At 38.3% G+C, this 16,576-nt stretch overlaps 1 protein-coding gene across 1 annotated transcript in view; it reads right to left on the reverse strand.

Annotated features, from left to right (window-relative positions):
- Positions 1 to 16,576, reverse strand: part of ERC2 (ELKS/RAB6-interacting/CAST family member 2) — a 950,023-nt gene that overhangs the window by 484,462 nt on the left and 448,985 nt on the right. Inside the window, exon 9 of the mRNA XM_056528115.1 lies at positions 1,253 to 1,390. Coding sequence (XP_056384090.1) covers positions 1,253 to 1,390 — 138 coding nt within the window. The remainder of the gene's footprint in view (positions 1 to 1,252; positions 1,391 to 16,576) is intronic.

Below are 16,576 nucleotides of genomic sequence, written 5' to 3' on the forward strand. Positions count from 1 at the left end.
ATGTCACTTTGAATACTTTGATGGGTGCAGTTTTCATAATGGGGTCATTTATGGGGTATTTATACTATGAAGGCCCTTCAAATCCACTTCAAAACTGAACTGGTCCCTGAAAATTTTCGATTTTGAAAATGTTGTGAAAAATTGGAAAATTGCTGCTATACTTTGAAGCTCATTGATGTCTTACAAAAGTAAAAACATGTCAACTTCATGATGCCAACATAAAGTAGACATATTGTATATGTGAATCAATATATAATGTATTTGGTATATTCATTTTCCTTATAAGAAGAGAGCTTCAAAGTAAAAAAAAAAATGCTAAATTTTCTCTTTTTTCATCAAATTTTGGAATTTTTCATCAAGAAATTATGCAAGTATCGACAAAATGTTACCACTAACATAAAGTATAATATGTCACGAAAAAACTATCTCGGATTCAGAATGAAAGGTAAAAGCATCCCAGAGTTATCAATGCTTAAAGTGACAGTAGTCAGATGTGCAAAAAATGGCTGGGTCCTACACTGAAAATTGGCTGGGTCCTTAAGGGGTTAAAGATAACCTGTGGTTAGTTTTATTCTGCCCAAACTGCAGTCAATATGTGAGCATTCGGATCACAGCATATTTTGAATTATTATGAGTCTCTCAGGCATTTTACAGTACTCATACTTTACAAAATGTCACTGGGACCCAGGTGACTAGTCCTTGGAGAGGATCCTTCCGCACCCCACTGGCTTGAGTGACGCGTCTCTCACTATACATTGCTTGGGAAATACAATCTAGAAGGAAATACCATTTTCTCAGAGACATAGTAAAGCATTCAAAAGTAGAAAACTCTCTGCAGTGATGCTTTTTATATGTAAATTTACGGGAATGTCAAAGTGATAACTGGAGTTCCCCATTGTAGTTTATTATCAGAAAATATCTCAGGCTCACTAGTAAAGTAATTACAGACACTGGTCTTGCTGGGCATTCAGGTGGCTATCTATTAATAGGCCTGAGGTAAATACTCAGGATCTTCACATTTAATATTAATTTGGCCACGTTCTATAAGAGAAAAGTACTTTGGTGGTTACCCATTAGCATTTTACAAGAGAAAATGACCATCAGTTCCATAGCTAAAGCTGATGTGGAGAATACAGAAGAGAACATGAAATAGAGTTGGAATAACCGTGAGCCAATTAAAACATGTTAACCTTAAATGTGACATAAGATAGCAATGTCACAAATACATTTCTATATTGAAAAACGTGGTCACCTTTTCAGAAAGGGCCTCTTCCAAGGTTGCCAGTGCAGTGTCTGTATTACTGGAGTCCGTCTGCAGGGATTTGACTCGATCTTTCAGGTTCCCAAGTTGCTTGTCCTTGTCTCTAAGCTGTTCTTGAAGATTTTCAATCTGTTACCAAAAATAAGATATCAATTATAAAGGAATTAAGTAAAAGGTAATGAACAAGACAAGTCAATCAATTATTTCAAAATAATTTTGCTGCATAAAAATTACTTTAGAAGTTGCTTAAAGGAGTTGCTTCCTGGAAAAAAATGGGGTCAATCCCGTACCGACATTGGCATGACCCCGCTGATCAGCTTTTCCCAGTCCCCAGTCTCTGGACACAAGAAAATGCACTCCAAGTCAATCAGTAGATGAGGTAGGACAATGCTATTGCCAGTAAATGACTGGGCCAGCATTTTTCAGTCTGCTGTGGCAGGACCAGGAATTGCTGATCAGTATGGACTGGGTACTGTCAGAACAAAAGCGCAGAGGAATCAGACAGGTACGTATCACTCTTTTTTATAAAGTTTTGATCTATAATGTAGGTAGTATGTCAGGTTTAGTGCATGATATATCTAAAGCTGTGATTACATGTAATATTTGGGTCACTTAGTTTTATCTAAAAGCAGAAGTGGAACCAACACAGAGAAAAACTATAATGGAAAGCTTTGAGTTTAGAACCCACTCCTGGTTTTAGTTAAAAGCATTGACCAAAATACTTCACATGACTCAAACTTACAATGTAAAAAAAACAAAAACACATGACAATTCTTAGACTATATAATAGATGTATAACAATTATGAGATGTACTCAATAGCCCTAGAGTGAGCATATATACACATTGCACAGTACAGTAAATATTTTCAGTAATTCATACATTGCACATTCATCTTTGAATCTCGCATTTCAGGCACTTGTTTCCAACATTCAAGAGTATTCAATATTTCAATGGTTTAATAAGAAACCAATACAGATTTGAAACCATTTAAAATATAATCTGCGTCCATCTATTATTCTGCTATTAAATATCAGAACAACACACATCAAACACAACCACTGCCTACTTTCTTAAAGGTAATGAAGCCAAGCTTGGAAATTGAGAGGCTCCCTATTGTGTTAAAGGATTACATTGGCATTTCTTAATATAGATTTTCTGTTATCTTGCTAAATGTGCTTATGTTATACACTTTAGAAAATCTTTTTTTTTTTTTTTTTTTTTTTTTGCTGTTACAATGCCCCTGTTAATAAACAGATCACAAAGTGTCAACCTGCCGGGACTACCTATGGTCAGCTGTAATCTGTGATTTTACCATGCAGCAAGTGTTAATTTTACCTGCAGTGCCACCACAGGAAAAATAAAGCATTACACAAATCCTATAAAAAATAGAGAAATGGGACTGACTCACTCAAAATATTAACACCAATGTGATCCAAGCAAACTGATAGCTCACCAATACCCAAAATGAGAAACACCAATTTGTATTGTGCTTTATCTTAGTCCTCCAGAGTAAGAACGAGTAAAAATGAGGGTCCTAATGGTATCCTGTAATATTTGACCATAGGTTTTTTGTGAATGCAGTAAATATGTTACTGTGACACGTGTTTAACAAAGCTACAAGAGAGTGAGTAGGTACTGTATGTGGATAAACAATGAATTCCCGTCTTAGCCACAAATTAGATTACTGTATAACAGGAATATACACGTGATACACATAATGACCGAAATCAAACCGGGATGCCAACAATACTGCTGATATACAATGAAAATAACATAACAATTGGGCAAATGATATGTGGTACCCAAGACCAATTTGATAAAGTGTCCCTTGGTGAATAAATGTAAATACAAGTATAAGTAGCAAGTCACCAATTAGGCTCTCAATATAGTAAAACTTAGCTTTTACTTCAAAACGATAAAATAGTACAGAACAAAATATATTCATGCATACCACTAAGGTGCTGGGATGGGGAAAGGGGTACAGGTGAGTACCTATGCTAACAACCCTGCCTATATAAGTGGAATTAAATAAATGATGCAAAAGATAGGACATCATTCAAACCAAGGGAAGTTTTTAAGGTACCTAAAAAAAAACGCCAGAAAAACTCCCACTGTTTTTTTTTGCACTTTTTTGCAAGTTTTTACTTTTGTGTGGAAATTGCATTTTCAGCCCCTTTGGCAGTTCCTCTGCAGGCCTTTTTTAGAATTTTGTTGGGTATGGAAAAAAAATTTTTATAAAAAAAATGATGCAGTAGGGATGGAAAAAATTGTAGGGAACTAAATTAATATTTTTGTAGAACACAATTTTTATTAATTTTCAGTCAGGGACCAATTCAAGTGAGGGGGATGGAACATAAAAATGTAGCTGGCAATATTAAAAAAGGATAAAGGGGCCGTGTAATTGTAACAATAATATATATTTTTTTAATTAATTTTGTGAATCTTTTTATTAATAATGTATTTTTATAATGTGTTTTATAAAGTATGTGTGATTTTTACAACTTTTCAACTTTATTCTGTATATTTCTAACCTTATTTAGGTACTACTACTGAGAGCTGTGATACAAGCACTAAGGACAGATCACCCCGGGTGTCAATCCTGACACCCGTTGCGATCGTCCTTTACATTCCTGAGATGCGGAGCGGCTCTCTGCAGCACTCCACATTCACTTCACTGATTCATTTTTGCCATTAAGAGCGGTGATTGGCCGGATGGTGCCGGCGAATCACCGCTCCGAGCGGCATATATGAATCAGTGAAGTGAATTTCTATTGACATCACTGGCTGGAGTACAGATCAGAGATGCGGAGTGCTGCAGAAAGCCGCTCAGCATCTCAGGAATATAAAGGATGATCGCAACGGGTGTCAGGAATGACAACATGGGTGATCTGTCCCTTACTGCAGATACTACTGCTCCCAACATGGAGCACACTCTGCTCCATGCTGGGATCTGTAGTACCTGCATTAATAGACAGATCGCAGTGGGTGTCACTCCTGACACCCATTGCGATCTTCCTGTATAATCTATAAAAGCCAGCAGCCCGCCGCACTTCTCTGCTCCCCCTGCCCAGCGCTGTACTCCTCTGTGATATGAAGTTCTCTTCACATCACAGATTCATACATGTCACTGAGAGTTGTGATTGGCCAGATGGTGCATACGACCGTGCAGCAGAATGGGCGGTTTTATTGACTTTTTTTTGCCAAAAAGAAAAAGTTAGGAATCCTAACTTTACAGTGTTTAAAAAAGGATTTCTAAAGTAGACAACTCCTTTAAGTAGTTTTACTTGGAGAATTTTGCTCAGACATGGTAAATGAACATAAGCACAGCACTTTTAACTAGTCCAGTCACACATCTTTTTCTGACTGTCGAGTTTGATTCCTGTTAGAATTTTTAAATATTCTTCTGGTTTTCATCATATTTCTGGCACAAGGACCATTTGTTTTTATTACTGAACTCAACTACAGTATGAATCCCACCTATGTTATTCATTTTGGTTTCGACCTAGTTTCTTGTGTAACAATAAGAAAAAAAAGACTACGACCCTCAATAGGACAGCACACCTGATATGAAAGAATAAACCATAGAAAAATCTAATACAACATGATCCTTTATTGCACATAGAAATTTTACAAAAATAACAAGGACATACAATTAAAAACACTCAAAAAGGCCCAAAAAGGCAAATGAGGATGATAATGCAAGCAAAACATAGATGGAGGTATGAGGTGACTAATCAAGACTCATGCTGCCCGGGCTTCAGTGCAGGCACCCACCCAGGATGAGTATTGGTTAGTCATCTTGTACCTCCATCTATGTTTTGCTTGCATTATCATCCTCATTTCCTTTTATCCATAGCAACAGTCACATATTGGTATTCTCTACCACAGGCAGAGATTTTGTGCATTTTCTCATGTCACAACCTCTAGGGAAGTGAAATATTATTGCATATTACAGAATATCATATTTTTATTGGTATCCTTCAAGAGTTATTATATACACCTTGTTAGAAGACCAGTGGGAGTGTGACATATTATACAGCTACTATTATCAATAGAGCATGGGTGTCTGCTGAGGGTGTGCCAAGGCCCCCTCAAAGTGTTTTTAATTGTATGTCCTTAGTATTTTTGTAATATTTCTATGTGCAATAAAGGATCATGTTGTATTAGATTTTTTTATGGTTTATTCTTTCATATCACATGTGCTGTCCTATTGAGGGGCGTAGTCATATTTTCTTCTTGTTACATACAAAAATGTATGCATCCATTAGCAGCCATAAATATTATGTGAAGTGTACTTAACCCCTTAAGGACGCAGGGCGTACGGGTATGCCCCCATTCCCGAGTCCTTGAGTACTCAGGGCATACCTGTACATCCAGTGTCCCGCTAACAGGGTTTAAAGCATTCTCACAAGCAGAGAACGGGTTAAACCCCGTGTGTCTCGGTTGCTATGGGAAGCCAGGACCCACAGCTAATGCCGAGCACCGCCGATTGGGCCGATGCCCGGCATTAACCCTTTAGACGCCGCCATCAAAGTTCATCACGGTGTCTAAATTGAAAGTGAAACTATCCCGACAGAATCGCAATGTCCCGATCAGCTTACTGGACGACGGGAGGGTCCTCACCTGCCTCCTCATCGTCCGATCGGCGATCTGCTGCTCCATGCCATGCAATGAAATAGCATTGAACAGTGTATACAATCAGAAGATTGCATAGTATAGCCCAAAAACCTAATAAAAGTTCAAATCACCCCCCCTTTCCTATTTTGAAATAAAATAATGTAATTAAAAAAAATAATCATATGTGGTACCGCCGTGTGCGTTAATGTCCGAACTATTAAAATTTAAGGTTAGCTAAATTAAAGTCCAAAATAGTTAATTTTTGGTCACTTCATATTCCATGAAAATATTAATATAAAGCGATCAAAAAGTCCCATCAAAACAAAAATGGTATTGAACTACAGACCACGGCGCAAAAAATAAGCCCTCATATAGCCCCATACATGCAAAAAAAAAAAGTTATAGGGGTCAGAAGATGACAATTTTAACCCCTTAAGGACCAAGCCCATTTTAACCTTAAGGACAAGGCCAATTTTATTTTTGTGTTTTTGTTTTTTCCTCCTCGCCTTCTAAAATCTATAACTCTTTTATATTTCCATCTACATACCCATATAAGGGCTTGTTTTTTGCGTCACCAATTGTACTTTGTAATGAAACCTCTCATTTTACCATAAAATGTACGGCGAACCCCCCCAAAAAAATTTTTAGGGAGGAATTTTTTTATGAAAACCACAATTTTACACATTTTGGAGGGTTTGGTATTAACACTGTACACTTCACGGTAAAAATTACATGTGTTCTTTATTCTACGGGTCAATACGATTAAAAGGATAACCATGGCTAGATACTTTTATATGTTTGTACCGCTTAAAAAAAAATGGAAAACTTTTTGTACAAAATCAGTGATCTAAAATTGCCCTTTTTTGACTACCTATTACTTTTTCATTTTTCTGTATGTATAGGGCCGTATGAGGGCTCATTTTTTGCGCCATCATCTGTACTTTTTATCGATACCACATTTGCATATATAAAACTTTTATATCATTTTTTATAATTTTTTTTTTATAAAATGTGACAAAAAAGCAGCATTTTCTAACTTTTAAAATTTTTTTAAGTTTACGCCATTCACCATACGGGATCATTAACATTATATTTTGATAGTTCCGACATTTATGCACGCAGCGATACCAAATATGTATATTAAAAAAATATATACTGACAATTTTCATTTTTATTGGGGGAGGGGATTTTCCACTTTTTTTTTACTTTTTATTTTTACCTTTTTCAACATTTATTTTACACTTTTTATGTCCCCATAGGGAACAATCTATAGCAATCCTTTGATTGCTAATACTGTTCAGTGCTATGCATAGGACATAGCACTGATCAGTATTATCGGTGATCTTCTGCTCTGGTCTGCTCGATCTCAGACCAGAGCAGAAGACCCCAGGAGACGGCCAGAGCCAGGTGAGGGGACCTCATCCATGCCGGACGATCGGATCGCCGCGGCAGCGCTGCAAGAGATCGATCATCCATTTAAAGTACCGCACTGCCGCAGATGCCGTGATCTGTACTGATCACGGCATCTGAGGGGTTAATGGCAAATATCCGCGCGATCGCTGATTACTGCTGATAGCTGCTGGAACCTGCCGTGTATGACGTTCCAATGCACGCGGTCATACACAGGTCGTAGATGTACGTCCTGGTGCGCGAAGTACAGCTAAACCAGGATGTACATTTACGTCCGTGGTCGTTAAGGGGTTAAACATACAAATGTTGTTGCACGTAGTTATAATTTTTTTTTAAAGTAGAAGGATAAATAAAACCTACATAAATTGGGTATCCCTGTAACCGTACAGACCTACAGAATAAAGATAAGGTGTCATTTTTACCGAAAAGTGCACTGCGTAGAACATGCCCTGCGGAAGCCCTAAAAATCTGCAAAATGTCGTTTTTTTTCTTCATTACACCTCACAAAATTTTTTTTTGCTTCGTCGCAGATTATGTTATAATATAGGTAATGTTATTAGAAAGTACAATTTGTGACGCAAAAAACAAGCTCTTATATGGGTCTGTAGGTGCAAAATTTAACCCCTTATGATTATTAGACGATGAGGAGAAAAAAACGAAAATGCAAAAACGAAGATTGTTTTGTGTTCTTAAGCTGAAAATAGGCTTAGTCCTTAAAGGGGTACTCCCGTGGAAATATATATATTTTTTTTCAATCAACTGGTGCCAGAAAGTTAAACAGATTTGTAAATTACTTCTATTAAAAAATAATAATCCTTCCACTACATTTTATGGGCTGTATACTACAGAAGAATTGCTTTTCTTTTTGGATTTCTCTGATGTCACGACCAAAGAGCTCTCTGCTGACCTCTGCTGTCCATTTTTGGAACTGTCCATAGCAGGAGAAAATCCCCATAGCAAATATATGCTGCTCTGGACAGTTCCTAAATTAAACAGCAGAGGTCAGCAGAGAGCACTGTGGTCATGACATCAGAGAAATCCAAAAATAAAAGTATTTTCTCTGTATTATACAGCCCATAAAATGTACTGGAAGGATTAAGATTTTTTAATAGAAGTAATTTACTTATCTGTTTAACTTTCTGGCACCAGTTGCATTTAAAAAAAAAAAAAAATTCTCCACAGGAGTACCCCTTTAAGGGTTTAAAGCTTGAGAACCCCCCCCCCCCCCCCCCATTTTTTTCTGCTTTGTGTCAACCCAGTTTCTTTGACAATTTGTATTCTAGTCTCTCCTTTGGACCACATATATTCACTTTCTTCTAGACTTTGTCTTACAAAAACAACATTTCTAGTTTTTTTTTACTCATTATTATTTGAACGTTCCTCTGATTCAGAAGTTTTGTGTGGATAGAGACTATTGCACCAATCTGCATTTCTTCTTATGGACCTGTGCCACTCCCGACTGTCTGCTGCCTACTGCACCATTTGTCTACTCAGCACCATATAGAATTATCTCCAGTTGCATAAAATTTTCACGCCAACCAAAGCAGTTTGCTGTAAAGGAATTTATTCTATATCACATCTCTGCCTGTTTTCTTTAAGAGTGCATATCTGGCCTCTGGGACATCTCATTCAGATTTGACCTGTGGATTCCACCAACAAATTAAACATTTTTGATCCCACGCCCTAATGTAGTCCGAGTACATGCTATGGAGGTTTCATTTTTGTGGTATGTTTAATGGTACAAACACATGGAAATACTGTTCAAATGACTCCTGATATGTATAGCAGGTTGCCATTGTTGCCATTAATAGCAACACAGTCAACAGTTTTCCAAGGTACATCCCCATAATCCATATCAGTTCATTATTTAAACCTAGTTTTTGTAAATTTCTGTAAGAATTGCACAGATCTACCTTAAAGGAAATCTGTCACCGGTGTCACCTGAACTAATCAGTCGGTACCGACAGATAGTGTAGGTGACACTGATGACAATGGTACTCACCTTGTCCAGTTCTGTTGCAGGGATCTTCGGTAATTTCCTCCGTTAGCACCAGTCCCGGCAGCCGGCTTGGGGCATGGACGGAGCTTAGTGACATCACTGCTGCTCTTCCCTGCTTAGTTTCGCTGTTACAGAACAGCAGTGAAATCAGTAAACTCTGCCCGTGCCCCAAGCCGGGTACCCAGAGCGGAGCTAACGGAGGAAATTACCAAAGATCCCCGCCACGAAATAGGACAAGGTGAGCACCATTCTCATCAGTGTCCCCTGCACTATCTTTCAGTACAAACAGGTTAGTGCAGGTGACACTGGTGACAGATTTCCTTTAAGTAGTAAAATAGTTAAGAAATTATACAACAGATGATCATAACTTCCCATTCTCAAACTACTGTACTTTGGTTGGCCCCAGCAATGACCTTAACAAACGTAGTTCTCTTATCATTGACAAGAAAAAAATCTGAACACGTGCCCAAACCATCATTGAACTAAATCGCTTTGTCATTGTGAATAAAATATTGTAGGTTCTCATAGAAAAAATTGTGTATCCATACTTAAGCATTATGCTCTATACTGGGAAAGAATGGAAAAAAAGAGGCTCATTTCTAGTGGACTTAATTGTATTTAATACTTTAAACATCAAAAGTGGTGAGTGATAACTACCCTATGGTTTCTGCAGTGATTATTTTATTCATAAGGGTTTCCTGTATTTTGTCAGGACTTATTTCATATATTACAATGATGCATTTTCAACGCTTGTTTAATATAAAGACACCGCTCCCATCCTCTTGTGTTACAGGATCAGTCGTGCATCCTGTATTCACTTCCCTGTAAAGAGCATTCTCTATTAATCGGCACCTCCTTTACAAAGAACTACTTAAAGGACACAATACATCAGGATTACCATTATCCCACCAGATTCCACCTTTCACAAATGACATAGGATAATCCAGGGAGAGGTTAGTTTACTTTCTGAATCCTACTACCAAGCTCCTGGCAGTTGTGCCATAAAGTCTATACAGATATGTCTAATGTCCACTATCCATGCTAAGGGTAAAGTGTGCAAACTATACTGCAGTAGCTAAAAGGTCTTGGGGAAAAAGTCAACTGGAATATGGCACCTTTTTAGGACATCTAAAATGAAATAAATACTCAGCATTAGGAGATAAAACTGACTAATACATTCACCTAGTATATTAATGTTGAGGGATTATATTTATATTGGATGAAAAGAGAGAGTTGAGCACTTTTCAGAAACAAATTAAAACTGGTCAAAGGGGAACTTTGGTGGAAAACAAATTTCAAATGAACTTGTGGCAGAAATTAAATAGATTTGTAAATTACTTTTGTTTAAAAATCTTAATCCTTCCAGTATTTAGCAGCTGCTGCATGCTCCAGAGGAAGTTGTGTAGTTCTTTCCAGTGTGACCACAGTCCTCTCTGCAGACACCTCTGTCTGTGTCAGTAATTGTCCTGAGCAGGAGAAGTTTGCTATTGGGGATTTGCTTCTACTTTGGACAGTTCCTGACACAGACAGAGAAGGCAGCAGAGAGCACTGTGGTCAGACTGGAAATAACTACACAACTTCTTCTATATACGGTAACTGATAAGTACTGGAAGGATTAAGATTTTTAAATAGAAGTAATTAACAAATCTGTTTAACTTAAACCAGTTCATTTGAAACCAGTGATTTCCACTGGAGTACCCCTTTAATGTATACACTCATATATATATATATATATATATATATATATATATATATATATATCCATATATATCCAAGATGTCTGATCACAGGGGTCCCGCCGCTGGGGACCCCCCCCCCCAATCTCTGTGCTGCACCCGGCATTCGTTTAGAGCCGTCACGCCCCCTCCCATAGACTTGCATTGAGGGGGCATGGCCGTGATGTCACGAGCCTCTGCCCCCCTTCGCCAGTCATTTGTTATGGAGCAAAGTTCACTCCATGCACCGGATGTCTGGAGTGCCACAGACATCTTATCCCCTATCCTTTGGATAGGGGATACGATGTCTAGGGGCGGAGTACCCCTTTAAGGGCTGGTCCTCCTGCTAATAGGAACTGAGTTCCTTCTGTGGAAAAAGTGCAGGAACTCGGTTCCCATGAGTTCCTGCAAAACTTGAGCCCTGTATATATATATATATATATATATATATATATATATATATATATATGTATGAGGGGGTAATGTGTTTCCTTAAAGGGGTGCTCTGCCCCTAGTAATCTTATCCCCTGTCCAAAGAATAGGGGATAAGATGTCTGATCGTGGGGCTCCCACCGCTGGGGACCCCACGATCTCTCCTGCAGCACCCCCGTTTCTAGCTGCACAGAACGAGGATCACTCTGTAGCTGATGACAGGCAATGCAGGGGATGGAGTATCATGATGTCACGACCCACCCCCTCAATGCAAGTCTATGGGAGGGGGCGTGGCGGCTGTCGAGCCCCCTCCCATAGAATTGCATTGAGGGGGCGGGACGTCATGAGGGGCGGAGCCGTGAAATCACGATACTCTGATCTAGCGTGCATCCCTGTTCACCAATGGCGGCGCTGCGATACCATTTCGTTGGTTGCTATGGCAGCAGGAGGTCCAGCCAGAGGCTGTAGTATCTGCAGCAGATCAGGTTATACTGTGCTGCAGTACAAATGCATTGCAGCATAGTATAGTAAAAGTGAAAAATAAAATAATAGTTTGCCCAATACATGTGTGAAGTGTAAAAAAAATAAAAAATGCCCCTTTCCCAATAAAACCCTGTATCGTCATAAAAAAAGATCAAAAACACAAATCATATAGTAGGTATTGCCACGTCCGTAATGACATGTACTATAAAACAATAATGTAAATTATTCAACAAGGTGAACGCTGTAAAAAAACAACAACTACTAATTGGAAAATTTTCCAGTTTTGGTTCAAATAGGGGAATAAAAAAGATCAAAAGTTAGCACTTATTGCAAAAATGATACCAAGAAATAGTCCAGCTCATCCCGCAAAAAATAAGCCTTCACTTAATGGCGTCGGGCAAAAAATAAAAAATGGCTGTTGGAAAATGAATGGCAGAAAAATAATTTTGCGCAGAAAAGGAAAAAGAACATAGAAAGCTTTATAAAATGGGTATCGCCATAATCGGACCAACCCACAGAATAAATATAACATCCCTTTTAATAAAAAAAAGGCCCAGATTTATCAAAGAATGTCTACGGTAAAACTATTTTCCCACGTTTATTTGGGTGGTGGGTTTGACTAGTGTGCATCTTATTTGTCAAGAAGGTGCAGCAGGATGATGAATTTTGCGCAGCTCCGCTGTGATGGGAACAGCTCTACCACATACACTATTTCTAGACACTTGTGAGGGAAGTAGACACTTTCCCGGGTCCTGAACTTGGCAGGTTAGGTGTTTTTACTTATTTTCGCAGAGCTGCCGGGACATTTTTACTTGCATTTTAGACCCTACAATCAAATTTGATTGCAGTGTCTAAGGGGTTAAAGTCGGGCATCACTGTGATCGGTGATGTCTGGCATTATAGATGGGTCCTGGTGGCAGATAGCCGCCAGGAACACCCAGCTAGGACCACCCAGCTATGACATGCTGAGCGCGTGTCATAGAAGGGGAGTGGGGTGCTGTCGTGCACAAGAGGTTAAAGGTTGAATTGCGGAAGGTAGAAGTGATTCTCAGGCCTACTGGGAGGTGGGGTAGCTTTGAGTCTATAAAAGTACCTTTGCGCACAAAATAGCGACTTTTGACAAAAGTCGCAAATTATAAATACGTGACCACTGCATGGTCAGAAAGAAAAAGTTCTACAGGAAGGCAAAAAAAGAGTGAAACTGCTTATATCAAAAGACGCATAAAAGTCGCTAAATATGCTGCTTGAGCCGGAACTGCGCCAAATAATAGACCAAAAAAAATGCTCTGAAAGCAATGATAAATCTCCCCCTATATGTCACGAAAAAACATTCTCAGAAAAGCTCCGCTCAGAAAAAGCATTCTAAAGCATTTAAATTACCATTTAAAGAGACCCAGTTCAAGTTTGTTTTTTTTTAAGCGCCAGGTCATTAGGGTAAAAAATGGGTCCATCCATTAAAGGAGTCCTATAGGCCAGGCAATACTCTCTGTAAAAGCAAGGTATGCAAAGTAGCTCTTCTCCAGAAAAAAAGAGTTGACTCTCTAGTGCCACCTATTGGAAGTACAAAACAACAGAGAAGCGCTCCATGGTGCAATACCGTTATGATTCAGCAAACACGCTTACAGGCGCTTACCTTGGGTGGTTGTGCAGATCCAAGCAAAACTTTGGAAAGAACATTTGATAGTATAATCAGACCCTCTGCAGCCTTCCCTTCAACACTAATTTGATACTCCAAATTTCCTCCAACAAAAAAGGGAGGGAGGAAACTTCAATACAACCGTGGACAGGTAAAAGTTTTAACAAAGCAGGCAACACGTTTCACAGGCCAATCCCGCTGCTTCAGGCATAATTAGGAAGGACAAGTGTAGCAGTTATATACAAAGAATTTAACCCATTCAGGGATAAAACTTAACCCTTCCTTGGATAACACAATCTATATATATAAAACTCAATGGCCCTTTTTTACTAAGAGTGGAGTGTAGGTTTCTTTGTGGGTTTTAATTCCCTACAATTTATTTTCTACAGTATTTACTAAGGTTTCTCTACATTTTCCACTTTCCTTCCACTTTGCTTTTTTTTTACACATGCTCCGATCTGTAGGGTTTTCCTCTGCTCAAATCCACCACATTTTATGTGGAAACCTTAGTAAATAGGTTAGGTTTTTGTGAAAATGTAGGGAACACGCCCCTTTCTGGAGATCACGCCACCTTTTCCCAGCTACAACGCCACATTTTAGTGTTTTCTTAGCAGAATGGAGAGTTAGTCGGGATAGAAGGTCGAGATAGGAGGACAGGATAGGAGGTCGGGATAGGAGGTTGGGATCGGAGGACGGGATATGGGGTTGGGATATGACAACAATATATGAGGACTGGATATGAAGTCAAAAGCTTCCCCCTTTGTTTATTTTCCTCCCCAACAAGGGTTAGGAAGGAAAAACTGGGCAACGCCGGGTACTCAGCTAGTACATACATAAAAATGTGACATAAAAAATACCTACATATAACAAACATTATAGTAAAACCATACAAATAATTTTTTTGTGGAAAAACAAATAAAAATGTATAAAATACACACGAATACCTATATTAATTACGTATAAAAATGTATTAAAATACCAGTATAATGTAAAAATCTAGCGGGTATTTTCCATACATTCAATAAGACCTTTCAGGGTAAGGGTATTAAGTTTAAAAATCCAAAAAGACTCCCAATTTATGTTTTTATAATCTATTAGGGGTATTTTCATGTATCGTTTCTAAAATAATTAGACTCAAACAGTCTGGATTTTATCGTGCTTGTGCAGAAAGTGCAGAGATTTACTATGCAACATGTATCCATTTTTTTATGTTCGATCGATGCTTATTCATACGAGACCGCACTGTCTGAACAGTGCGGTCCACATATTGCAAACCACAATCGCACACCAATAAAAACAATGCAAAATGACCATCACAATTATGTAAATTTTAAAAAGAAGGTACATTTAAATGCAGGAAAAGTATGTGCTGTGCAATTATTAAGAACAAAACTGCAATCTTATCTAGTATTACTCATAAAATATCTTCTATTAAAAAATGTACTGGTTAAACAAACTTTTACCTACTTAGAATGTGTCGGCAGATAAGAACCATTTGGCCCATCTAGTCTGCCCAATAATCGGAATCCTATCAATAGTCCCTGACCCTCTCTTATATGAAGGAGAGCCTTATGCTTATACCTATCTTATATGAAGGATAGCCTTATGCCTATCCCATATATGTTTAAACTCCTTCACTGTATTTGCAGCGAACACTTCTGCAGAAAGGCCACAGTTGTCCAGGAGTTCCCTCAGCGCCCAAGCAATCACATTTTTGTTGGAGGAAATTTGGAGTATTGCACCTATTGGAAGCTTTCCAGTAAGTCAGTGCTTGACCCCCTAAAACAGCCTTGCATGACTATGGATTATCAGCCAAAGCAGAATGTCATTCAAAAGGAAGAGAACCAATCTGTACATAGCTGTTCCAGTTTCTGGACTCTTCTTCAGTACAGAGCAAGTAGAATAACAAGGAAAATAGAAAAAAACAGCACTCAGAGAAAACACCAAAGATCACTAAAATTCACTAGATAATAGGGTAGAATTGATATCTATATAACACTCACTTCACTGGGGGTATTTATGGAAAAAGGATATAAATCCCTGATCCAAAATCCCCCATCCAAGTCAGCTTTGGAGTACAATCCCAGGCAGGAACAGGTCACCAAGGGATCCAATGGGTAAATGTCATATTCTTTTATTGAGCGACACGTTTCAAAGGTAAAATGTACACCTTTTTCATCAGGCTAGCCTGATGTAAACTACATGGATACTTTTACTTTATTTTGAGGTCAAGCACGGAACAGGTCAGCACAATTACAAAAAATAAAAATAAACAGTCATACTTTTCACTATTATTTCCCCCCATAATTCCTCAGTCAACAATGTTCCTCCGTTGTAAAGAAGATTACAATTTTTCGAGTCTTATCCGATCCCTGTCTTCTATTCATGAATCCTGTTTGATCTCCCGCTACAAGATCTGGCAAATAAGGGGCTATTCTATTAGCTATAATTTTAGCATATACCTTAAGATCCCCATTAAGTAAAGAAATAGGTCGGAAGTTCTGTGGTGTATCAGGGTCATTCCCAGGTTTGGGTAACGTTACAATAAGCGCTTTTTCATTCCCCAGCGGGAAACATCCCAAAACCACCGCAAAATTGAAAAAACAGGACATGACTGGCTACAGTATAGATGAAAATTTCCTAAAATACTAATTTGTTAACCTGTCTGGGCCAGGGGACTTACTTGTTGGTAAAGAGGCTATAGTTATTTTTATTTCTTCAGATGTAATAGGGGCTGAAATATTTTCTCTCTGGATCAATGTTAAGGATGGTAATGTAGCCTTATTGCTACAGGAGTAGTAAACAGCTCCTGTTTTCTGCATTTGATGTTCATACTTCGTGAACAGATGTTCTCGGAGTTGTTGCCTCAATTTCATTAATTAAATCCCTCATTCTTTCTTTTGGGAGGTCTTATTAGCCTCCTCCAATTCCCCAATTTTATATTTTATAATTTGCAACATCCTTTTTTTTTTTTTTTAAATACATGTACCTCTAATAAATGCCTTATAGGTATTCCACAAC

The sequence above is a fragment of the Hyla sarda genome, chromosome 6 (genome assembly GCF_029499605.1).
Source record: "Hyla sarda isolate aHylSar1 chromosome 6, aHylSar1.hap1, whole genome shotgun sequence".
NCBI classification, from domain to species: domain Eukaryota; kingdom Metazoa; phylum Chordata; class Amphibia; order Anura; family Hylidae; genus Hyla; species Hyla sarda.